The sequence below is a fragment of the Cynocephalus volans genome, chromosome 2 (assembly GCF_027409185.1).
Source record: "Cynocephalus volans isolate mCynVol1 chromosome 2, mCynVol1.pri, whole genome shotgun sequence".
Lineage (NCBI taxonomy): Eukaryota > Metazoa > Chordata > Mammalia > Dermoptera > Cynocephalidae > Cynocephalus > Cynocephalus volans.
Genome location: NC_084461.1, coordinates 41,099,434 through 41,125,117, shown reverse-complemented (window position 1 = coordinate 41,125,117; position 25,684 = coordinate 41,099,434). Strand labels below are relative to the sequence as shown.

Genomic DNA, 25,684 nt, shown 5'->3' with positions numbered 1-25,684 from the left:
TAATCAAGAAATCATGGAAATACAAGAGCATTATTAGTGAAATAGAAGGAATGGGAGCTATAATTAAATGCTTAAGGTAGAGAGATAGTGAGATAATGAGTATAGGCTACTCTTTCAAGAAAGTGGTTGAGAAAGAAGGTGAAAAATAGGATGGTAGGTGGGGGGGTACTTGTGATCACTTAAGAATCATTTTTTGAAGAGAGGAATATCATATAGTGAATAAAAGCACAGACTATGGAGTCATATGTCAGGGTTCAAATCCTAGTGCTTCAGCACTAATTAGTTGTGTGATTTTACACAAGTTATTTAAATTCTCTGTGCCTCAGTTTCATCATCTGTAAAGTGAAGATAATGGAAGGTAATCTCATGAGGCTATCATGAGAATTAATGAGTAAATATGAGTATAATGTCAAATTGAGTGCCCAGAAAATAGTATGTAATATTCAAGTGTTAGATATCATTATGATCAGACTATGGTTACTTTAACTGGAGAGGTGAGTATTTTTAAATGTTATTTTGCTGGAGCTAATATAGAGATACATAATTGCAGATAGAAGATAGAAACTATACGTACAGGAGATAGGATAATGTTCCTGAGGAGGGATGAGAAGAGGATATTCAAGCACAATTGAAAGATTAACTTCAAATGGAAGAATACACACTATAAGAGAAAGAAGGAAAGAAGGAGAACAAACAGAGTGTCTCTCAGTGAGTTAGATGTTCTTATGTGAAAGCTTTGATTTCTTTTTGAAATTTTAGTAGGGTCATCATCTGTGAGTAAATGAAATTGTTAAGGGAAGAAAGTAAGAGTGTTGAGACAACATAGAATGTTTTAAATGGTCCTATTGAAAAATGAAAAGCTGATTAGGTTACCATTGTAGGCATGTTATGTCAATCTGTATTCTTGTTCAGTTAAGGACCAAAATCATTTTCCTGTACAGGAGCATGGGTGCGCGTACAGACACACACACCCCAAGAAAAACTGCAGTAATAAAGATCAAAGTCATTTAGAGGGGGAAAACACTCTAAAAGACAATTAAATATACAAGCACATATTTTAACTATTATAATGATTATACTGACTGTTTCTATTTCTAGCAATCACATATCCCCTTGACTTTTACTGTATAATTATGAATAAATTAACTTTCTAAGGATGTTTTACATGGGCAATTTACCTACTTAGTAATTAAGCATTTTCTTCTAATTGCAAAATACACTACCCTCTCATTATTACCATTTTTTCAATTACTTGGTTAAGTAATAAAAATGTTAAACTGACTTTTAAAAACAATGCTCAACCTGGCCATTTTCAAACAAAGATATCACAATAATAATTAATAAAGAACTATGTAGTGTGAGCAATTTCCAAGTATTTTTAAATATCGAATTTTAAAATAGATAAAAATATAATTCATTGTGAAATATCTGAAAAGATAGGAAAGTTCCATAAACAAGAGGACAAGTAGCTGTTTACGTTGAAAAAGATCATTCTGGATGGAAGAATAACAATTTTACCATGTAATATTTTCTGCAAGGATTTTCAGATTGTTAAATTGTAATTTTGATAGTTTTTGAAGTAATGTTAGATACTTCTTATTGCTTATCAAAAGATTTTCCCTCTTACCTTGAAAGCTGAAGGATTCACTCTTTTATAGAGAAACTTGTTTCATCGCCCAGCTTTCCAAAACATGGAAATAAAAATACAGATAAAATGGAAATATCTGACACAAACTTCTGTTTAAAAAAAATAACTTTACAACTATCTGCTTTTCTCATTTGTGATTTTCCTTTAATTACTATTCAATTTAATTTTTTGGAAGTCAAATTCAGGTAAATTATGATATCTTTATTATTATATGACTTACTTTGTAATGAATATGCTGCTTAAAAATTTTTCACAAAATAACAAGGAACCCATTTTTACTAAAAGAAAAAATATTCTCAGTAGATATGAATTGAAGATTTTTGCTATGTTTTCAGCATAGTTCTTGCAAATGATTTCATGTTGCTGCAAAAATTTTAGAAACAATACTTGATAAACTGATTTGCATATAATCTAGATTTTTTAATATCTAAAGAAGGATTAGTTAATTTTTAAATTTTGGATTAAAATACAAAACATGGCTTCAATTATTGTATAAATAAGTGGCAATACTAAAATTATGCTTGGTAAAAAAATATAGATAATTAATATAAATCCAATGATGTTTGACTTAAACATTAAAAGAAAGTAATGTATGATTAACTGTTGGCCTTTAAGAAAATATTAAATATTTTTATTATTATTTTTCAAATTATGTTTAAAACTTACAACATGTAATCATTAGAATATACAATTTACATGGATTTTTCTTATTTATTTATTTATTTATATTATGAATATTCATGAGACACAAGGTTAATTAATTATCACCCCTCATTCCCACGGTGTGAGGGCCAGCTTCACACTGGCTGCATACCCATTACCAGAAATTGCATCTGTACTCCGGGTTCCCCACCCAACATCCCCAACCTCCCTCCCACTTCTGCTCCCACTTTACCCCCCACTCCACCCTGTAGCCCAAGGCATGCTCTCTCCCTCTGTAAGACCAACGTGCCACTGTGGTCCCTCTCTCCTTCCTTCCCTCTCAACACTCAGATAAGATTGAGCACATGCGTTATTTATCCCTCTGTGCTTTGCTTATTTCACTCAACGTAAGTTTCTCCAGGTTCATCCGTGTTGTTGCAAATGAGAGTATTTCTTTCTTTTTTATGGCAGAGTAGTATTCCATGGTGTATATATACCACAGTTTCCTTATCCAATCATCCATTGATAGACGTTTAGGTTGGTTCCATATCGTGACTATTGTAAACAGAGCTTTGATGAAAATGGGAGTGCAGGTATCCCTTCTACATGATGATTTCTATTCCTCTGGGCATATACCTGGAAGAGGGATTGCTGAATCATATGGAAGATCTATCTGTAGTTGTTTGAGAAACCTCCATACTGTTTTCCATAGCGGTTGTACTAATTTACAGTCCCACCAACAGTGTAGGAGTGTTCCATTCTCTCCACACCCTCACCAGTATTTGTTATTCTCTGTCTTTTTGATTATGGCCAGTCTAACTGGGGTGAGGTGGTATCTCAATGTAGTTTTAATTTGCATTTTCCTGATGGCTAGTGATGTTGAGCATTTTTTCATGTATCTGTTGACCATTTGTATGTCTTCCTTTGAAAAATGTCTATTCAGCTCCTTTGCCCATTTTTTAATTGGATTATTTGTTTTTTTTTTTTTACTGTATAGTTGTTTGAGTTCTTTATGTATTCTGGATATTAATCCCTTGTTGGATGTATAGTTTGCAAATATTTTCTCCCATTCTGTGGGTTGTCTTTCTGCTCTTATTTGCAAGAGAAAATGTTTAGTTTCTTGAAATAAATTAGATGACTGAGAAAGTGGAAAATATGCATTTTTCATGATAGATGTTTTAGTAATGCAGGATTCATGCTAAATACTACATGCCAGTATTGAAGAAGATTAATGTAGCCTTAGAAACCTTATCTGTGTTTCTACCAAAGTTAGGAAGAAACTCAAATAGAGGTTTTTATGGGCTTCCTTTAACAATAAAAATCCAAGAGGGAAATATTTAGAGAGTAATAACAGTGACTATATTTAAATATAAGGTAATAATTTAAAGTTTGTATGGAAGAATTGTTTTATATTAGGAAATCTTTTCATATATTACTTATGAAATCAATAAAATTTAAAAGATCATATTTTTTAATTCAATTATCACTATTTATTTTTAAAGTATTCATAAAAATGTAGAAATATATCCTTAACATGATAAAGTATATAAAGTATACTGTTACACTAAATATAAGGAATATTAAATACATATTTAAATATTTTACTAAATATTACACACACTTTGTAATATGTGTTTCCAGCATACATAAAAAAAATGTTTTTCAATTTTTGGTATGAAAAATTATTTTTGGTGTATGCTAGAAATGCATAATACAAAGTGTAAAATTTAATAAAATACTTAAATATCTAACTGATGTTGCTTATATTTACTGTAATTGTATGCTTTATAATACATAATATATCTCATATTATATATAATATGTTATACATTATATTATACAACATATAAATTATATTAATTATATATTATATTATCAATTAGAGTGTTATAAATATTTAATTATGCTATTTATCATATATGATATCCATAGATATATATTACATCTATAGATATATAATTATTTCTATGTAGATGGAAATTATTCTTAATAAATTTATCATTTGAAATATTGTTATTAGCCCAGTATTTTATTAGAGTCAATCAAATTTATTACCTAATGAGGTTCCCTATGGACACCTTGAAGAATTCAGTGTTTGTGTATGTTAATATTAATTGAAAAAGTATACTTTTATCCATCTGTTATAAAATTGGTATAAAGTTTTAGCTAAACAGGGCAGTATAATCTATTAATTATTAAATTGTTTCAATTAATAGATCAACAACAAATTAATATTTGAGATTAAATGTAGGAATTAAGATTCCTTCTCTTAGGTTATCTTGGGCATATTTATTATCTTTTCCAAAGACTGTAATGTATTTCAGCAAGTATGAGGAGTTTCAGTGACAGTTTTCTCACCATTAATTATTGTTTCTGCAATCATTTGAAGTCTCCCTACGTAAAAACTTTGAAGAGTGCTAAAATGACAATTACTATAACAGTCTGGGTCATAAGAGATGATGCTTTAATAGTCCCAATGTACTTAAAGATACCCCACAGAGTCAATTGTGGGCATGTGCTACACTATAAAACTGTCTTGAGATATTAAAAACCAGGTTACTGTACAGTAATTCAATGTTTCCTGAGAGTGAAATATTAAATTCTTATATGCAATGTTTTACAGTTTTGAGGACTAAGCTTAGAATCATGAACTTAGAGTTCCTTCTGAATTGATGAGTAATTATGAATAATTCATTATTTTTCATTTTTGTATGATTTGCTCTCCTAACACAATGGAAAACACAATTTCTGATCCCCTATCTTCCAGAAATGTTCAGTGTATAATGATGCCGGAAACCTGAAGAATATCTAGTTTTTTAGTTGTATATCTGACTCCATTGGTGATAAAGAAAACCTCATTATTTTTGAATAGAACACATATTCAATGGGAAATTTGTCTTAGCAAGTCTCTTCCTTTCTTAAATAATCACTGTATTTTCTGGTCAATTAATTAACCCTTAAGTTTCTTAGGACAATGACTATGTCCTGTACTTCTTTTATACTCTCCATGCTCCAAAAAGAAAAAAAATGAAAAGAAAAAATAAAATAAAATAAAAAACAACGTACTGAATAAACTCAAACTTAAAGAAATTACCACAACTTCAAAATCTCAATAGAAATAGTTGAAATAAGAAGACAGGGGTGGGATGGGGTACTGGCAATCAACCAAATATTTGTTACTTAATATAACAATTCATATTCTTTGCACATATTTTGGTTAACTTCTGCTATTTTCCTAGGTTTTATAAACGGAAGATAATTTCTCCTTTCCAATTCATGATTTCCTCCTACTTACACTTGCATTTTACGTCAAGACTGATACACAGATTCAGACAGAAACTGCAGATTCCTTAAAAAACAGTTTAATTTAGGATAATTGCAATAGGTTAAAAGGTTCAGAATCTCTCATATTTAAAAAATGTTCTATGAATGATAAGCAATAATAAATACTAATCCCAAATGTCGATCCATGTGGGAGAGTCTCCCTACCTGGCATCGTCCATTTATCCCATTACTTCTCTTGAAAGGAGGCCAACATCACATTCTGTGTCTTCTTTATTGAAAGAATTTTCAGAAAGTGCGTAACAAACCAGACTTCCACTGAGTGAATATTTGAGAGCTTAATATGTACAGACATCCTAGCAGATTCAGTGGTGAACAAGGCAGGCAAGGACAGACAATAAGTAATTACAGGTGCTCTTAGCATAACTAAGATAAGTAGCATTCTTTGTAAGTGTATAGCACGGAGATTTTATGTGGCCTAGAAAGTCAAAGAATACTTTCCTAATGTAGTGACATTTGAGGAAAGAATTATAAGATGGGTAGATATTAGCCAAGAAATTATGGGGTGGAAGAGTATTCCAGACAGAAAAAATAGCATGTGCCAACATTTAGCATCCACAGGCTAGGACAAGTTTAAGAAAATTTTTAGAAAAATAATGTTAAGAAGACATTATAAACAAAAGAGAGACTTACATAGGATAGAGCAGGGGAGAGCTATATAGGCTTAAAGACAAGGAAATTGAACTTTACTCTGAAGGCAATGGGAAGACATTAAAAGGCTTTACAGAAGGGAGTGACAGAAAAGTTAGCATTTTTAGAAGGATGTTGTATAGGGAAATTCTACAGAAAAATCTCTATTGTCTACCTGGATGGATAGGAAGGCTGGGGGAAAAAAATGAGACTAAAATGAAAGCTAATTGTGCAGGAAATAAAAGTGATTAACAAGTTCAAGAAACAAAAGAAAATGCCATCAAATGCTCCACTTGGCACTGTGGTAAATACTTACATGATCAGAGTAATGTAAATACTTTATGGGTTTGGAAGTTCCAATTATAATTCACGTTTACATTGTAAAAGAGATGACAGAAGTTAGAAAATGGAAGTGAAGGAAGGAAATTGTCACTTTCACTTGGTAAACTGTCTGGAGTTCTCATAACAAGAAATAAAGGTAAATATGCTACATAAGGTTACAAAGGAGACCAAGGGAAAAATTAACACTAGTGACACAATTATAGCTTAAGAAAGGAAAATTTGGGGTACTCTAGGTGGCTAACTCCCCTTTTTCAGCAAGAAGTCAATAAACAATGCCTGTAATTAATCTATGTAAGAAATAGAAACAGAAGCATATTGCTTAGTGATATGGATAAAACACCTTCAACGCTGGAGGAGTGAGACTGGTGGGTTTGAATGTGGATCCTTGCTATTCATTATAAACACCCTTGTCAGATCTCATTTATAATATTGTACATAACTCAATTTTTAAAAATAAAGTATATTAGAATTTTAAGTGGTAATTATTTTATAGCATCTTTAGATCTGAAGGGATGAACTTTTGATCTTATATGTTTAAGAAATAAAGTATTGCATCCTTTCTTTTCAAAAATCTTTTTATCAGTGACTTTTAAATGTATCAAGTAATCTTTTGCATTTAGCATATTACTACAACTAATACAAACTTTGACATTTTTTCTTTTTTTTTTTTACTTTTCCAGCTTAACATCTGGTTTAGTTGGTTGTACAACTACCAATAGTAGTCTTCTTTACAGAGTATTCTGTTGTTTTTATTTTTCACATCAAAAGAAGTTGATATTTTCATATATTCTTACAAGTCTTGTTAGGTGCGAGGGAAACAGACAAGGAGAAATACTCCTACTTCTAACGTGTTATATTCTAACAAAGATTACCACCTAATTTCCAGATACACTGGCCACTGTCCAGTACCTCTCTTCTTAGAATATGTTCTTTTACCCACTCCCGCCTTGAAACTTGATCTTTCTTTGGATTCTGCTAATCACGTATTTCTGGTTCTGCTCTCACATCTTGTTGGCGGTTAGTAGAAGTACCCTTAACTTGATCAACATGCATGGCCCCGCTGCTTTTAAAATATAGGTTCCATTTTTTGCCTCTTTTCTCCTCATTTGATACAACCTCCCTCAGTGATCACTTAATTATAGATGACATGTATATTGCCTTCTCTGAGTGCCTCAACTATATATAAATACAAGGGATCTTCAAAAAGTTCATGGAAATATTTGTATTATCTTTTAATTCTATTTTTCCACGAGCATTTTGAAGTACCCTCGTATTAGGATGTCCCCTGGGCATTTTAAACTTAACTTGTAAAAAACTGAATTTATCTTCTTTCCTCTACTCTCACTCAAATGTGTTTCCTTATGGCCTAAGTTAACACAGTATTTGGCAAATAGCAGTGGTTCTGAAACTACACCTAGAGAACCATTGGGACAAAATAATCATTTAATATTTGTTAGATCAATAATTACTATGAATCAATGAATGGTTAAAATGAGTAACAGAGACTCAAAAATCAAACTTAAAGAGTAAATGGCGAGAAATATTCATAGAAGTTTAAAACTTTATTCTGAAAGAACAAGAAAGATCATTCAGTCTAACAGCCTCTTACTGTAAATTAATAAACTGAGGTCTAGATGGGTTAAGTGACTTGCATGAGGAAAAATAACTATATTCAACCAGCCTTGCTTTTCCATAAAAATAAAATAACTTCAAATGTAACATTTGTATTTAGCTAATCAAGTAATAATTTTCCAATTTCAGAAATGGAGATAGAGCAGATTATGGTTTCCCTGGACGAATAGGTCTTTGTACACAAGCACCGATTTTCTGGATGTGAATAAAATACTCCTAAGTTTTAGTGCTGTTCCCTGTACAGCTGATGTGCACAGCAAAAAAAGGAGAAATGTGAAGTTCAATATGTTGATTAAGGTTTCAGATTCTCACCACTCCAAGCAGTGTTTGAGAAAGCAGTATGTTGAAGAAAGTAACAGAGATGATTTGACACCTAGTGGTCTCAAAGACTGATGAATTCTTTATTTTGCCAGAACTAATAGCACTTCTAGCAATGCATACCAGTAAGTGTGAAAAGTACAGCAGTCTTGTTTTCTTAAGCTGTTTTATTATATTCCCAAGTTTAGATATTTGGTAGGACTCATCAGACTCCATAGAGTCTAAGGCTTTTATTTAAAGGCAAAGGATACAATGCAGCAAGAGAAAGAGAATACAGACAAACACTGAATGTCCAAGAGCCTTTTCATAACATAGATTCCCTGTGGGCCCAATCTCTGGGCAACTGGAGCAGGCTGTCTCTGGCTTGAACTGCCAAGACCTGTGCAAGGACTCTTGGTTTAAGGAGAGCTCACCGACAAAGCTCTCAGTGGCTTTATAAATAATCAAGGCAGACTAGTCAAACCAAAAAGGCTAGTTGCAAATTATTAGTGCAGAAGCTTATCTTGAGGGTCTCCAATGGAGTTGCAGACCCCAAATAGTATGTCAAATATCCTACTGCTATCTTTTTGGCCAAGAGTAACAAGATACACAGACGTTTCCAGAAATAAAGATAATACTTTTCTAGTCCAGCTATAAACCAACTTTATCATGCATAGAAATCTTGTAAAGAAGGCCACTGAAGCTTCTTTTTTATGGACCAGCAGCATAAGAAGCCAAGCAGGCTGACTCCCAGGTCTCTAGAAGTGGGCTACCAAAGCATATTGAGGTTAGGTAGGCCTGCAGATTTTGAGCTCTCCAGGAAAAATTGGTAACCCAGTCCTTCCCAAGTATTTATTAGAAGCCACTTACACACAATGGTAGCAATAGCATTGGTGCTATAAAATCAAAATGTGATATCATAATCAAGTTGCTTCAGAGAGATGTACATTGGCTTGAAGGCTTTAAATACTTTGAGGGACAAAGTCTCATGACAAAGTAGAATTTCCTTTGAAGGTACTAGTATCTAAAAAGTAATATCCAAGCAATATGAATTTTATGTGTGAAGAAAGTATTCAGAAAAAAATAGGAAAAATTCAATGCAATGAATTGCTGTTTCTCATTAGATATGTCTGTTATCAATTGCCAATTACAATTACAATAATTATGAACAAGGAGTTAGGAGACATAGAGCTCTGTTATCTGAAACAAATTTGAGAAAATCTTTTTCATATATATGGACATACCAACTGTGTTATTTAAGGGAAAAATCTTATTCTAGAATTTTTATCCAGTTTTTTTTTTTACCTACTTTTTTATTTCTACTCAATTCTGTCATCTGTTACCCTGATATTCTCCTAAATCCTAAATCGGAAGTCTGACATACTCTCTTAGTTCTCAGTACCTTATAGGGCATCTATGTTGCTTGAGTATCTATGATTTGCAAACAGCTGCTGCAGTCTTTGCCTTTAGATTCAGAATTAATTAGGTTCAGATCTTTTGCCAGAAAATCTAAGATAAAACATTTTGCAATATTCACAGTTACAAGATTCTTCTACCAATTAAAGAACCAAACAGTCACTTCCTATTTTATTTTAGAGCTCAACCCCCCCAAAATTCTAAAAACACAGCATTACAATTTTTTTCTCTTGCCCCATCACTGGCTTTTTTGCTGCACCTTTAAATTCACTTTGAACTCCTTTCGTGCCTCCTCTCCACAACACCTCAGCTCTTTACAGGAAATGTTTACCTAAATAAAATGCTTTAAACACTGTGTGACTCAGAGTAGGTACATTAGAACCTGGTACATGAGTTCATTCCTCTTAAAGAATTTCTTCTTTTTGTTACTGAGTTCTCGAATTTTACTGAATGTAGCACAAAATAAAGTGATACAATGATTTCTCATTCAGCCTAACAACGTTTTCTATTGTCTTTTTCCTTTCCTGACAGTATAAGCAAGTGGAACAATACATGTCATTCCATAAGTTACCAGCTGATATGCGTCAGAAAATACATGATTACTATGAGCACAGATATCAAGGCAAAATCTTCGACGAGGAAAATATTCTCAATGAACTCAATGATCCTCTGAGAGAGGTAAGATTTATATATTCCTCAGTCTTCATGGTACATGATCGTTGTTTACGTTCTCATTTCATGAGATATCCCCAAGTCCATGTTATGACACTATTCGGGGGGGGGGGGAGCTAAATGTTAAGATATCATTTTTCCTTTTACTCTCTTTTATATTTCTCCTATGTTTCTTTTCATTGTTAAAAAATACTATAAAAATTATTTCTCTAGTTGTGATCCTCAGAACTGTTCAACTTTTCGTATTTCTGGGTCTCAAAATTCCTTCTTATAGCCTCATTGCCCATATCTTCTCAGTCTCCCATTTGTGCTTACCAAACCATTCATTTACCTTTTTTTTTTTTACTTCTGTTCTCTCTCCTATCTTGATTTTCCCTGTTCATCTCCTTTATCCTGATCATGGACTGACCTGCTGCAAGCAATTCATTTCCTAGTACCTCGTTATAACACTTTGCAACATCAATAACCAACTCGTTGCCTTGCATCATCTTTCCATCCCTCCCTAAAAGTCTTTTCTCAACCCTTTAGAATGTTCAAGACGCTCCTAGACCAAAAGAACATGGTCTTGATTATCCATATTTCTTACACTGCTTCGCTCTCTCTTCTTTCTTTTAGTACTGACCTTTACAAAAGATTACTATGTAATTATTGCACTGTGGTTTGATCTCCACTTATTGACCAAAATTGCTTTCTTTAAAGTTATCAATGACCGGTTAATCATCAAATCCTATGTCTTTGAGCTGTTTCTGGTACTTATTTATGCTGCTAACTAAACACACATCCTGAATCTCCTCTTTGGGCTTCTTCAACACTGATCCCCTGGCATTTTATTATGTCTTTGAATTTATTTTTTTAAATTTCATCTCACACTTCAATTCCGTCAATTGGAGCTCTAACTTTCAGAAATAAATTCTATTTTCCTAAAAGCTACATGTTATCCCCTGTCCCCACATATATAGTGTGCAACGTAATAAAGCACTATCTTCCATCACTAAACCATTTATCTTTTAAAGTCTCTCTGTACATTTTTTAGTCTTTTTTCCAAATCACTTGTAATGGAAAACTTTAGTTCTTTTTTGAATCTTTTTTTCCCCTCTGTTCTATATACCCTATCACCAAATGCTGTCAATTAACTTTGGTAATACATCTTACTCCCACATCCTTGCTTCCTTTCCCAGCACCATCCAGTTATCCTGATTTTGCTTACCAAGGCTATTTGTACTATTCTCTCTGCTTTGCCTTCCAGCCTTTGGTCTGTTTTCTCTAACTACCATTTAAAGCATCACTACCAAATTAATTTTTGTTTGTGTGTACAAGCTGGCTATTTCTCTGCTCAGAAACTTTCAGTCTTTACCTTACAAATTTAATCAAATATAGACTCCTTCAGTTAATATGTCAACCCTTTTTCACTCTGACTCCAGCTAAATCTTCAGCTTTCCTTTCGCCTGCTGCCCTACATGTTCCAAAGTGGCCTAAAGCCAAACTGTGCAACTTGCTGTTTTGCAAAAATAAATGATAATTTCTCAACCTTGCACCATATGTTTTTCAGAAATGCCTCTCTACTGTTGGCAAAATCTAGTTCAAATAATACCTCTTTATTTCTACCTTCCTTGATCTACCAGACTGGCTCTGATCTCTCTTTTTTCTGACCCCTGTTCACTTAATCCATAACTCTTGCATGCTACTCACTTGTTCTATGTTACTATATTTTCAAATTTATTTTCTCCCATTTGTCCCAAAAATTCCATAAAAGCAAGAGCCATTTTGTTTATATTTTAACATTTTCTTAAATATTTTCATCCAACTAATGTCTTTGCCATTTACCACCATTTCTAAATTTCTGTATCCACTAAGTTATTTGTATTATTTTTTTTCTTGAAAAGTCATAAGATAGCAGTTAAGAGTTTTGAAAATGAAAGAGGCTTAATATCTGTTACTTATTAGCTTATTTTCCATACAAAGTCCTAGGCCAAGCTAGAATGTATAAATCTTTTTGCTTTTGGAAATATAATTCAAACCTTTTCTTATATATTTTTAAAAGAAAGCAATATATCATTTGTTTTAATAAAAATCTATCCATATGCATTGCTTTATCTCTTTGCTGGAATACAAAAGTTGTTTTAAATCGAAATCTTCTTCACTACAAGGCAGAAGCTGAGGACACTGGACCAGGTTGAGTTGTCAAGGTAGGGTGGGGCATGTCATAGCAGAGAGACAAAGGTAATCCAAGACAGCATCAGGGATAAAGATAAAATGAAAAGACAGGAAGATATGATAAAACTCTTTTTTTTTTTTGACTGGTGAGGGGATCGCAACCCTCGGCATGGTGTTGTCTGCACCATGCTCAGCCAGTGAGCACACCGGCCATCCCTAGATAGGATCCGAACCCATGGCCTCAGCGCTACCAGTGCCACACTCTCTTAAGTGAGCCACGGGGCCAGCCCAGTATATAATCTCTTGAGGTAATGCAGAAAGTCAACAGAACAAGTTTTAAAATGAACCCTAAGAAATTGCACCCTTAAATGGGAAGCATTCTTCTGTGCTAAAATTCTCAATGTAATGCAAAATGGGAATAACAAGAGAAATTTTTGTATTATTTGTGTTTTTGTAACTGTCCTTTCTCTTGCCACCATGTAATTTACAGTTGTCTTCAGTGGAAAAAATGTACTTTTCACTTTTACCAGCATCCACAGACATATCTCCACTTTCCTCAATTCCTATACCATTCAATCACTAAATTATGATCAATTTTCCCTCTTAACTTTTCAAATACCACAGTTTAGGTTCCCAGCCTCTTTTACCTCAACTTCTAAAGTGCACTCATAAATTTTCTCCCTGGCTTGAATCTCAACTAGCTCAAATGCACCCCATCATAGGGCTACCATATTGATTGATATAAAACACAAATTTGACGATGTCACTCTCTTCTTAAAACCTGAACATGATTTCCCATCCCCTGTGGAAAAAAGCCCAAGCTCCTTAACATGGCACAGGAGACCTTTCATAGCCTGCCTCTGTCTTCATTTGTATACATTAATGCTTCATCCATAAGGTATTGTTAATAATTTCTTGGGAATAAAATGCTGTTGATTGCCTCTTTGCCGTTCTTCATGCTACCTTCTCTATCTTCAATTCAGTTATCTTCTCCTTCCCAAAAAGTGCTCTTAAAAGGCATTATCCTCTTCATAAATTGTTCCTGACCACTCTGTCTCTATCACATTATTTATCATTTGTCAGTTTATTGTCTCTTAAAACTATGCACTTCTTGAGGGTAGAAATTGTGTCTTAACATTCTTGTATCTCTAGTGACCAGCATGTAGTAGAAACTCATATTTGTGGACAGTCTTCTTCAACAGAATTACGAATGGAAAACAGGGTAAGAATCAAGGCTACTTGATAAAATTAGAGATCCTTGAAATGGAAGCACAAAACGCTCCAGACACTTGACACCTTAAAGAGGTGAAAACAATGTTTTTCCATTTGCTCCTCTGCTCTTCAGCTTTTACTGCTCTGGCACCTTAATCACACAAAAGTCTAAATTAAATTTTATAGTGAGTTGAGACTTTCTTAGAAGGAAAAAAGCATGAGCAGTGTAGTAAAGCAAGGAAAGACATGCCAGAGAGATATCAAAAGTCATGTTTTTTGAAGAAAAGGCCAGTTCAGTAAGAACAATGAGAAATATGCTCCCTATCAAATTGGAGTACTGTGTACCTGCTACATTCAAGTCATGGTGATACATCACCAGGAATATCTAAAAAGTGATGAAATACATCATTCCACCTTGTGAAAGCTGCATTTTACTTAGGAAATGAGACATAAACATGCAAACGTGTGTTTTGGTCACTATTGTACTCTTAGTGTCTAGAAAGTGCCTAGCACATAGAAGACATTGAGTGACTGACACAATAATTGTCAAATGAGTGAACTAGTGTACTAAGAAAGGCAAAGCTAGATTATTTATTTATTTTGTGACAAAAGGTAAAAATAAGATTGCATATCCACACACATCACATGCAATTGCTAATCATATATTCAATTTTGAGTCAGCGTCTATGTTATCTTATAACAAGACTTTTAACTTAAAGTGCTCCGTTGTCCAGAAGGCTCATATTTATGAAAATAGTTTGCATAATTTGAGATAAGAGCAGTGATTTGGGCTAACACAAGTCTGGAAAGTCAGGAATTTATAAAAGTGAAGGATTGATCACACCCACAGAGTTTAAAAACATACAAATGAGTGTAAATGAGTATACAAACTAGTTTAAAAACTTATACAGATGAGTAATTCTTAAAAATAGAGAAAGAAAGTGAAATGCAGTGACAATGAAAATGAAAATTATTCTATATTCATAATCAACTAAGTCTATATTATGTTTTATACTCCAGAATTTCTTTGCAATATGTTTGAATACTGTTTAATATAAAGAATCCTGAAGATGTAAAATGGCACAAAGAATTTTATTTGTGTGACCTCTGAAAGCTCTTAAAAAATCTCATCTCATGCACATAAAATTAATTCAGTTACTTGATATTTCACAAAGACACTATTGAAATCATTCTTCTATTTTCATTTCTGTGGTGAAAATTAGGTGTTTTGTCGTTTCCATATGTTAGAGACAAATTGTTGAAACACCTTTAACAAACAACTAGTGCATTCTGATTACTGAAGTCTCAATTCAATTATTACCTCTTTGGAGAGGGCTTTCTTGAGGAGCTCATCTAAATTTGTTCCTTCACAGTCATTCTCTAACACATCGGCCTTTTTGTTGTGTACATATATATATCACTGTTGTGTTATTTTCTCTTAGTGTTTACTTGTTCATTGTCTGTTCTACTTTGTGAATTCAGGATCCAAGAAAGCACGGACTTTTTCTTAATTTCCATCATAACTCTGGCCCTCAGATAGTACATATTTAGTAATTACTTGTAGGATGAATAAACAAATGAAAATTAAATAAGGATCACATACTTGGCAAATCATCTCATCATTAGAGCTTGAAGAGAGCATTTTGTTGACAGAATAGTAATACTTCTGTTGATAACAAAAGTGATGCTCAGAATGATGAAGTGCTCTGTCCACAGAACTTTCTTAGTATCACTGTGAATTATTCTATGGTCAATATTTTTTCTAGTGTATGGCAAAAGGATGCTAGCATCTTTAGATTCTTCTGTGACTGTTTGGTGTATGCATTATATGCCAGAACATCCTTTTTTCACGTGGTTGTTTTCACTTTCTTTTTAATTTTCTCCAGGTTTATGCATTAGTCATTTAGTGTATTGTTAGGTCACAGGGTGGGGGGATATTTCAATAGAGTACCATTATAGAAGGTACAAAAATGTTCTGTCCTATCACTGTAACCCAATAATATCCACGGAAAAGATAGAAAATATCTTTTTCTCTCATGTTATGGTGACTGTTTTTGTCCTTCCACCCCAAATTCATATTGAAATCCTAACTCCTAAGGCAATGTTATTAAGAGGTGGGGTCTTTGGGAGGTGATTAGGTCATGAGCGTAGAGCCCTTATGAATGGATTAAGGCCCTTATCAAAGACACCCTAGAAAGATTCCTTGTCCCTTCTGTCATGCGAGAACACAGCAAAGAGATGGCTGGCCATCTATGAGCCAGGAAATGAGCTCTCACTAGACACCAAGTCTGCTGGCACCTTGATCTTGAACATCCCGGCCTCCAGAACTGTGAGAGATAAATTTCTTTTGTTGATAAGCCTCCCTGCCTGTGATACTTTGTTATAGCAGCTCAAATGGACCACGACAATTGCTGTGCTAGGTCTCCTGGAATACTGTCAACGGCTCATCAAACAGTTGTTGCTGGCTCCCTGTCTAAACCTAAGAAGTGAGATAGTTCAGGGTGTAGAAGATGCACAGTAGCAGAGAAGGTTGTCTGTTGGTATCCTTGGGCTAGACCATATGCACACTGAGCTCCACAGGAATTGTCAGCATCTGAGAAGTGATCGAAAAGTCACATCAGAAAGTTGTCGTCATTTCACTGTGAGCTAAAATACTTGGGCCGAATCAAGTATAATTTTCTGAGGAAAATTCTTAACATGTTAACCATAAACTTCACATTTTAAATTATAACTATTATTTGTGATGTATTCGTTATCTCTAATCTTCTCTCTAGTTGCTCTGTGGCTGTATCTAGTCAAAAATGTAAGACTGCGAAGTTGGACTTCAGTGATTTTTTTTATAGCCTGCCCTCCCTCCCAGTTGCAGCCTGACCTGGTATTCCCTGGAGAACACTTCTCTTTCTGCTCCTCCTGTCCACTAATAGTGTGCTCTTATTTGTCCCTAGTGCTGAGAAATATTCAAAGTGTTATTGTTTTGGATAGTTTAAATTCCCTTTGTGATTTTTCTCAGTGTCCTTAGTAAGTAGATGTATTCTTTCAGCAATGTAATAAGTAAAGAATGAGACTTTCTATTCAGTGTTATGGTTAACAGCATGGCCTTCGTTCCCAGCCTCACTACTAAGTAGATGCACAACTTTGGGCTATTTTCTTAACTTATATGGACTTCATTTTCCTCATCCCAAAATGTAAATGATGATAGTAATAACTACTTCAAAGAATTCTTGTAAAGATTAAGTGAGAAAAATATACAAAATATAGTAAAATTCCTGCCACCTAATAAGTAGACCATAAAATTTAACTCTTGGTGTTACTGTGATTCAACGAAGACTAGGATACAGTTCTTGCCCCCCCTGGATGTCACAGTGTAGTGAGAGACAGACATTTAAGTGACCGATTATAACAAGTAAATGCTGAGAGGGTGTTTGGCCAATACACAGGAAGGACACCAAGCACACCCTTATCTTATGCCCCGTTTATTTTGGAACTTATTCAATCTGCTAATAGGCTCTCCTTTCATTTCAACAGCCGTACTTATGGAGACAGTGCCGTAACATCAAAACTTGACATTGAAACGTTAGGGTCATAAGACTGATATATGCTTTAGTAAATGCTGTCAGTATATTTAAAAATAAAAATTAATTAGAAGAATTCAGTGAACTATGTGCCTCTGCTTATGAGAGCCTGTTGGAATGCGTACAAAGTAGGAAAGTCTATTTTTATTATGATCAGACTCATACTGATTCGATTAGAGCAAAATGGCAAACTTAACAGTCAAGGAAGAGGTTAATGCCCTTCTAGGCCTGTCTCCAAAGTTCAGAACTGATCTATTTTTAAACAATGGAGTGTGAATAGCCGTGGGCTAAAAATAGGTACAGATCATGTGTCCCAGTAGAATATAGAACGTCAGTATATTTCATTTTCACAGAACATGAATTGGGCTGAGAGTATAATCCTGTCCTTCTGACTTTAATTTGTCAGAATAGACTGTTATGTAAGAAAGAAAAATTTGCTTGCATATTTATTTCGTGTAATTCTGAATCACTTTTTAAAGTACATTCTTGTTGAGTTTTTAAATGCCTTCTGCAAATAGTATTGTAAAGCTACAGTAGTATTGTAAAGCTATACTGGGATCTTATAAGTGATCAGATAGTCACATAACAGGCATAAGTAATGAAAGATGAGAAAAATTATGTAAGTGACTTGGTCGTGGTCACAATACTAAACAAAGAAATTTGCTCTTCTCTCTTTTGGCCTAGAGCTTTTTTCATACATCCCTGGATTCTAGAAAACAAACAGACAAAACATTTATTGATTTCTTAACATGTGCAAGACATTGATCCAGGAGTGGTGGGGAAGGTAAATTGAAAGACGTGGTTTTCAATCTCACAGAAAGTGCTTATTATATGTTTGGAGAGACATGACATAAACATATGGAAAAGAAAAACGAAAAAAAAAAACACTGAGGAAAAAGTAAAAATCTATTACTAAAGAAACAGGAAATGTAGGAAGTCACATATGGTTAGCTGCCAGAGAAAGGCAGACTATGTGTACTAAAATTATTGAGAAAAGAGTGAACTCGCCATGGCCTGAAGCAGACTGGAAAAGCATCAGAGGGAAAGGTTTGCACTGAATCTGGAAGCACATGTAGAATTTGGGTAGACAAAGGAACACAAGATGACATTTTGGGTAAAGAAAATAGGGTAAATAAAAGAGATGCCTGTAATTCCAAAATCCAGTTTCTGCTCAGCTTCTCTCTTGGTCTAAGAAAGAGGGAAAATAAATTGAAAAAAGAACTTTTCTTTCTACAACCATTTAAGTTACAGTTTGAAATATGTGCAACTACAACTAAAATACAAGCTTGCTTTCATTGTTACAATAATTATTATTATTTTCTATTGGGAAAACCATGTCCTTTTTCCATGGTAATAATAACCATGAAGATTATTTTAAGTGATCTTGGGGAAGGGAACTAGAAAATAGAATTCAAACTAAAATAATTAAAATAATTAGAAACCAAACTCAAGAGCAACCCTGATTATTGCTAACAAGTCAATGCAGTCAATAGTATGTATTAACATACTTAAGATTAGAGAGATGCCTGTGTTTTGTAAAGCTTACATTTTGCATCCAGGCTCTATATTGAATTAAATGCAAATCCAAAGTACATAATATTGTTTTCCAGTGTTTTAAATTTGAACTATTAAAGGAGAGTATGTGTTATACATTTGTCTAGCTTATACAAATCAAGTTTCTCTTGTTTAAAATACCCCCCAAATTGATATGTAGCTAGAGCTTCACATGGGTAAATTATGTAATGATTCAGATATCTATCTCATATTGTTGTCTGATTTTGAAGCTTGCCTCGACAGAATATAGAGTAAGATAATGTGTGTCATGTAGAAGTGTTGATGATGATGATGATGATGGTGATGGTGATGGTGGTGGTGGTGGTGGTTGTTGTGATGATGATATTGATTTTTAAACATCCAAATATTCAGGTAGTTTGGTTTCGACATTACTTCAATCATCAAATAAGTCGCTTAGGGACATTATGTGCAGGTGTGTTGAGACAGATAAGCATATAAGCAGTGTAACCTGAGAGTTAAAAAGTGACAGAAAACTACTAACATGAGAAAAATCTGAGCTCTTGAGTTGGACACAGAGTGATGATTCAATATATACATGTTGGTCATTTAAAAGTCAAATATTGAGAAGTCTAAAAGGAAAGGAACAATATTAGATAATGCCTCTGAAATCCTCAAAATGCCTTAAACTTGAGATTTTAAAAATACTTCTGTCACAGGATTTATAGACTTATTGTGTTTATTTATAATTGTGAAGTAGGGAAAATAAATCTATTTTATATAGAAGTGACTAGCATGGTGTCTGTTCCCTAGTAAACTGTGTGTGTTTATGTTTTAAATTATCATGTTTTATAATAAAGAAAACACTTAGCAAAGAATCCAGAGTGAAGTAGGTGCTCAATAATATTATTTTTGTAACAATTACCACCCTAGGAACTCAATACTGATATTAATATATTTCAATGTTGTGATCTCCTAATGTGAGTCCTGTACTTTACCTGACATAAATATGATTGATTTATACTAGATCAATGACAAAGATCAGAAGCAGGAAAATATAGAGGGTTAAGAATTATGTCTCAAAAACTAATGAAAAAAAAGTAGATTTGACAAATGACTCATATTGGAATTTTTAAATCTAAATCATACTTTTCAAGGAAACAAAAGAATGATCATAGAAACTAGAATGAAGATAAAAAGACATATGTAATACATTTTTAAGCTTTTATGAGAAAGACTTCACAGTAAATTGTACACATTAGAAATTATCCCAATATAAAGCAATGCATGCTTTTGTGAAAGATAAACTTGCCTAATATATAGAATAGTTTGAGAGAAAAATATATTTAAAATTATTTTTAAATGAAGGAGCACACGTTAATAGGGCAAGAAAAATCAGTACCAAAGAGGCATTTGATTTTTATGGAATAATCTGCAAAGTATTATATCTAATAATGAGAATATCTTCTATAGCTGTTTCAATGAATTACAAAAAAAAGTCAAATGGCATGATGCATTCTTGTTTGCCCACTACAGATTCTTGGTGAGTTATTTCAAATTAGTTTCCCTTTGTTCCAATCCTGAATTTTTTATTTTTTTCTAGTATCATCAAAGTGAGTACACACACACACATACACACACAAACACACACACACACACACACACACACGGATACTTCAAAATTTTGTAGAAAAATAGAATTAAAAGATGAGATGAATCTTTCTATGAACTTTATATATATATATATGAGGGCATATACATTAGGCCTATGAGTTTATTTGGTTAAGTTTCATTCCTAACACAAAGATAAGCTTTAAATTTTCAACAGAATGTGTTGATTTATTTTCACTCTCTTTCCCTATGTTTGAGCAAATTCAATTTGTTAGAGCAGAACTACATAAGCCCCAGTGCTTAATCACTCTATCACTCCCCTCAAAAATCTATATATGCTGAATACAATGTCACATCATGGACTGGATCCGAGAATAAGAAAAGAACACGAGTGGAAAGCTAATCAAATGAGAATAAAGTTTGGAGTTTAATTAACAGTAATGCAGCAATGTTGATGTCTTAGCTTGACAAGTGTCTCATGGTAATATAAGACGTAAACCTTTGAAAAAAATTGCGTGAGGGATATATGGTAACACTACACAGTTTTGCAAGAATTCTGTAAATCTAAAGTTATTCCAAAGTAAAAACTATTTAAAAATCTATATATGTACTGGAAAGTAGATAGTATTTGCTTTGCTATCTGTAATCTTGATTGTCCCAACTTATTCTGTAAAATTAAGATAATAATACTAGTCTTTTATGGTTATTATGAAGATTAAATAAGATGATGTGTGTAAAATAATTTTTCAAACCCTAAGTCACTATACCCATCTAAGTTATTATTTCTATCCCAATTTTTTTTTATTGAAATATAATCGACTGTACATATCTGTGAGGTACAGCATTGAATATCAATACCTGTGTGCGATGTGTGATGCTCAATTCAGGATAATTACTATATTCAGCATTATACAGTGTAATCATTTTATGTGGCCCTTCTATTCCAATTTTGCCAAATGACAAGGCATCTGGGAATTTTAGACTGTTGTAGAAAGATGAAATTTTTATTTTTCTTTGGCTTGCCTATACAGGGATCTGAATCCATAACCATGGTGTTATAATACCACACTCTAACCAACTTGAGCTAACTGGCCAACCCAAAAGGTGAATATATATACATATTTTTCCCAAAGGCTGTAATGGAATTAGAATAGACTAACAGACTGGAATGTAAATAGACTTTTGAATTTTTTAAAAAATCTCTAAAATATCTGTTTCCCATATCTATAATTGTATAAGTAAGTCATTATAAAAATAATTTATTTTATGATCATCTGTTTTTTAAACTTCTCATCAGCATCCCTTTGGACAATTATATACACTCAGTTTAAGAATGGACTTTTCCTTCCTCCCACTGAATCATGGAAATTTGAAGGGGAATGGAGCAGATAATTTGTTTTATTGTAATGAGGGAAATGTGTCATTTCCTTGATTTTTTTTCTAACATTACCCTCTCTCACCACCAGTCTTTCTCTGAGTAGCGCTATTTCTAGTATTATATGAATATTGTATGATCCACTTTCATGAGATCCATAGAATAGCAAATTCCCAGAAAGTAGAATAAAGGATACCAGCGGTTGGAGGAGGGGGAAAGGGAAAGTTCTAATTTAAGGGTTACAAAGTTTTTGTTGGAAATGATGACAAGTTTTAAGTATAGATAGTGATGATGGTTATACAACATTGTGAATATACGTATGAATTGGACACTTAGGAATTGTCAAAACTATAAATATTTTTATATATATATTTACCATATTCTAAAAACATAGTATTATAAAATGTCCCTTCATCCTGCATCTCTAAATCATGGTCTCCAGAGCCTTTTCCATCTGCCTGCTGCTCTTGTCATGAGTGCCCAAGATACTTTGCATTCAATGCATTAAAGCAAAATATCCTTCCTCCACATATCTAAATATCATTTTTAAAATTTATTTCTCCCCAAATGGAAGAATTCTAGGGGTCTCAGAGTGTGTAGACTATGTTCCACATAGACTCAGAGTGACCCTGGCTAGATCGCTTGTGCTGTCCCTGCCGCATCCTCACCATCAGAAGAGGGGCACTACTATATCTTGATGGATCCTCAGAAGGAGCAACTTGGTTCTTCTTAGCCTTACTTGCTATATTGGTTTGCTAGGGCTCCCATCACAAAAATACTACAGAGCAGGTGGCTTAAGCAACAGAAGTTTGTTCTCTCATAGTTCTGGAGGCTAGATGTCCAAGATCAAAGTGTTGGTAGGTCTGGTTTCTTCTGAGGCCTCTCTCCTTGGCTTGCAGGTGGCCACCTTTTCACTATGCTTGTGCATCCCTGGTTTCCTTTTATGTGCAAATCTTCTCTTCTTCTAAGGACACCGGTCAGATTGGATTAGGGACCACCCTGATGTCTTCATTTTAACTTAATCACATATTCGAAGGCTCTATATCTAAATGCAGTCCCATTCTAAGGTATAGGGGCTTCAACATATGAATTTGGGGGGGATACAGCCCAACCCATAATACTTGCCAACACATGTAATGGTCCATGAAAATCTAACTAAAGTGAGAAGTAAATGAGTGTTTCACTTACCTTAGGACTGACTCTTGCTTGGTTTTAGGGCCTGGCCTGATTTCCTCATGTCTTTATGCACAAGTACATATATACAAACCATTTCTATTGCTGATCTGTGAATGATGAAATTGAATTTAAGTGGAGGATATTATAAAATTTAAAAACATAAGTTTTTATCAAATTCTCCAAATCACGTTCTCTCAGAATTGTCTTCTCATTTACTGTACTATCTGGTGGTCCTGTTTTAATAATATTTTTCAGTTCATCATACTTCCAGACATCCATTTTCTATATTTGCTGTATTTGACAATTCAAACTAATTTGTTCTTTGCATGTCAAGTAGGATTAACTCCCATTTTGCAAATCATTCTACACCTTACTGCAGACAATTGGAGCTGAATTGTGCTGAAGCTTACAGAAATCAAATTACTGCACTTGAGCCTTGGATACCACATAGTGGGGCTGAGAGGCAGTTTCTAATGAACACTCTCCTTGCAAATATGTAACTCTTTGATTTAATTTTTTGTTTGTTTGTTTATTCTTTGTCTGTTTCTACCTTCTGTTTGTTTCCTTTATAATCAAATGTAAGTGAAGATTAAAAGAATTTTATATTATCTGCTGTCTAGGAAGTTAAAGCAGTGGGACTACGCTAAGACTAAATTAATTTCAAATTCATTTGTACTCATATTATAAAGTTCAAATGTGATACCTCAAAACAAAATTCAATGCATATGAGAACTGTAACTACAGAAAACATTAAAATTTGAAAATCTATACATCTCGAAATTCAGCCTGCCTTATTTACTCTTTATAAGCAGGCAGATTTCATTTAAGCCACTTAATCATAATTTGCCATTTGCACATGGAGAGATTTCATGCTAATTACTTTTGACTCATAATTTGAAGACTATTAATCTATCAATTAATGATATAGCTGGATTTCAAAATAAGTAATAGAAAAAAGGCTAAAGCTTGCATTAAAGAGGCCATTGCAGCCTATTTCTCTCTCTCTCTCTCTGCTGGATTTTCTTAATATAACCATGATTAACACAAGATGAAACATTGTATGGCCACTAAAAAGAATGGCAATGAGGACTGTGCCACAACCTGGGAAATATTTTATGTTATAAAAGTGGAGAAAAAGAAAACAAATATTGAATGTACCTTATGATCACCACAATGTTAAGGTAAATAGGAGATTATCGGAAGGGAATACATAAATAAATTACTTTTACAAAGGTGATGAGAATACAGAGGTTATTTATATATATATATATATATATATATATATATATTTTTTTTTTTTTTTAAGGAAATTGTGTATATTCACTTTGTTTTCAAAGACTTTCAAAATACTGTTTGTGGTTGGCCAGTTAGTCCAATTGGTTAGAGCGTGATGTTGTAACACCAAGGTCAAGGGTTTGGATTGCTGTACTGGCCAGCCATCAAAAACAAACAAAAAGCATAAAAACCACCATTCGTTTGCAATGCAAAACATACCTGATTAATCTTCTTTAATGAGACAGAAATTAAATAAAACTAAAATTGAGACACCCTATATCAATTAATCTTCCCTTTTCTACCTCTAATTCTTTTAACCGCCCCCAAATAAATATTGAAGGAGTTCTTACCTTTGTAGTTTACCATATAATTTTGACACTCAAATTACTTATGAATTGCAATAAAAGCTCTTTTAAAAAAGTGTTACAGATTATCCTACCTAGAGAAAATAGGTCATTGTAAATAAATCCTCCTTATTAGAGACATAGAAATCAAGGGAAATGCTTTGAATTTAAGAAATTGAAGCAGGTACCTAACTTGTTAGTCAACATTTGAATACACGTTTAAAACATTTTTAAAACAGTAAGATCTCCTTGTGTAGGCTGATTTTCTTTAACATCTTGCAATGTAGAAGACAAACCACCAGATCAATATAAGAAGATGGGCAATAAAAAGAATTTTTTTAAAAAATTGCTCCCACGTGTTTCCTTTTTGTTTTTTAGTGGAATGTATATGTAATTTACAATTCACCTTCCAAATTTATTGTATCAACGTGGCAGTTTTATTACAAGAGCTCTATGTTTCATTGCTTGACTTTGGCCAAAACCTATGTTTATTTTATTATTTACAATGATCTCATAATGAATGTATACGTATATAAGTTCTTCCCTGAACTAGATTTAGACTTCCAGATACTTGTTTATTTTAGAAATCAAGGTTTTCATACCTGAATGTTTATGACTTGGAGTGTTTTATAAAAAATAGAGATTTTGAGTCATATCCTCTAAAGATTTAGATTCAGATTTTCTGCGTCTGGTTTGGGTCCTGGTAAACTGTATTTTAGAAACATATCATAAATAAAGGCACAGGGTTACTGTCTTCCTCTAAAGAATAACAGGGAGGAAATGTCATCTTTGGGAAGTCATTGAAACCATTTTTTTACTTCCTTATTGGTGC

The 25,684-nt window shown here is 33.3% G+C and overlaps 1 protein-coding gene across 1 annotated transcript in view; it reads left to right on the top strand.

Annotated features, from left to right (window-relative positions):
• Positions 1–25,684, top strand: part of HCN1 (hyperpolarization activated cyclic nucleotide gated potassium channel 1) — a 389,568-nt gene that overhangs the window by 300,072 nt on the left and 63,812 nt on the right. The window contains exon 5 of the mRNA XM_063087497.1: positions 10,481–10,627. Within this exon, the coding sequence (XP_062943567.1) occupies positions 10,481–10,627 (147 nt within the window). The remainder of the gene's footprint in view (positions 1–10,480; positions 10,628–25,684) is intronic.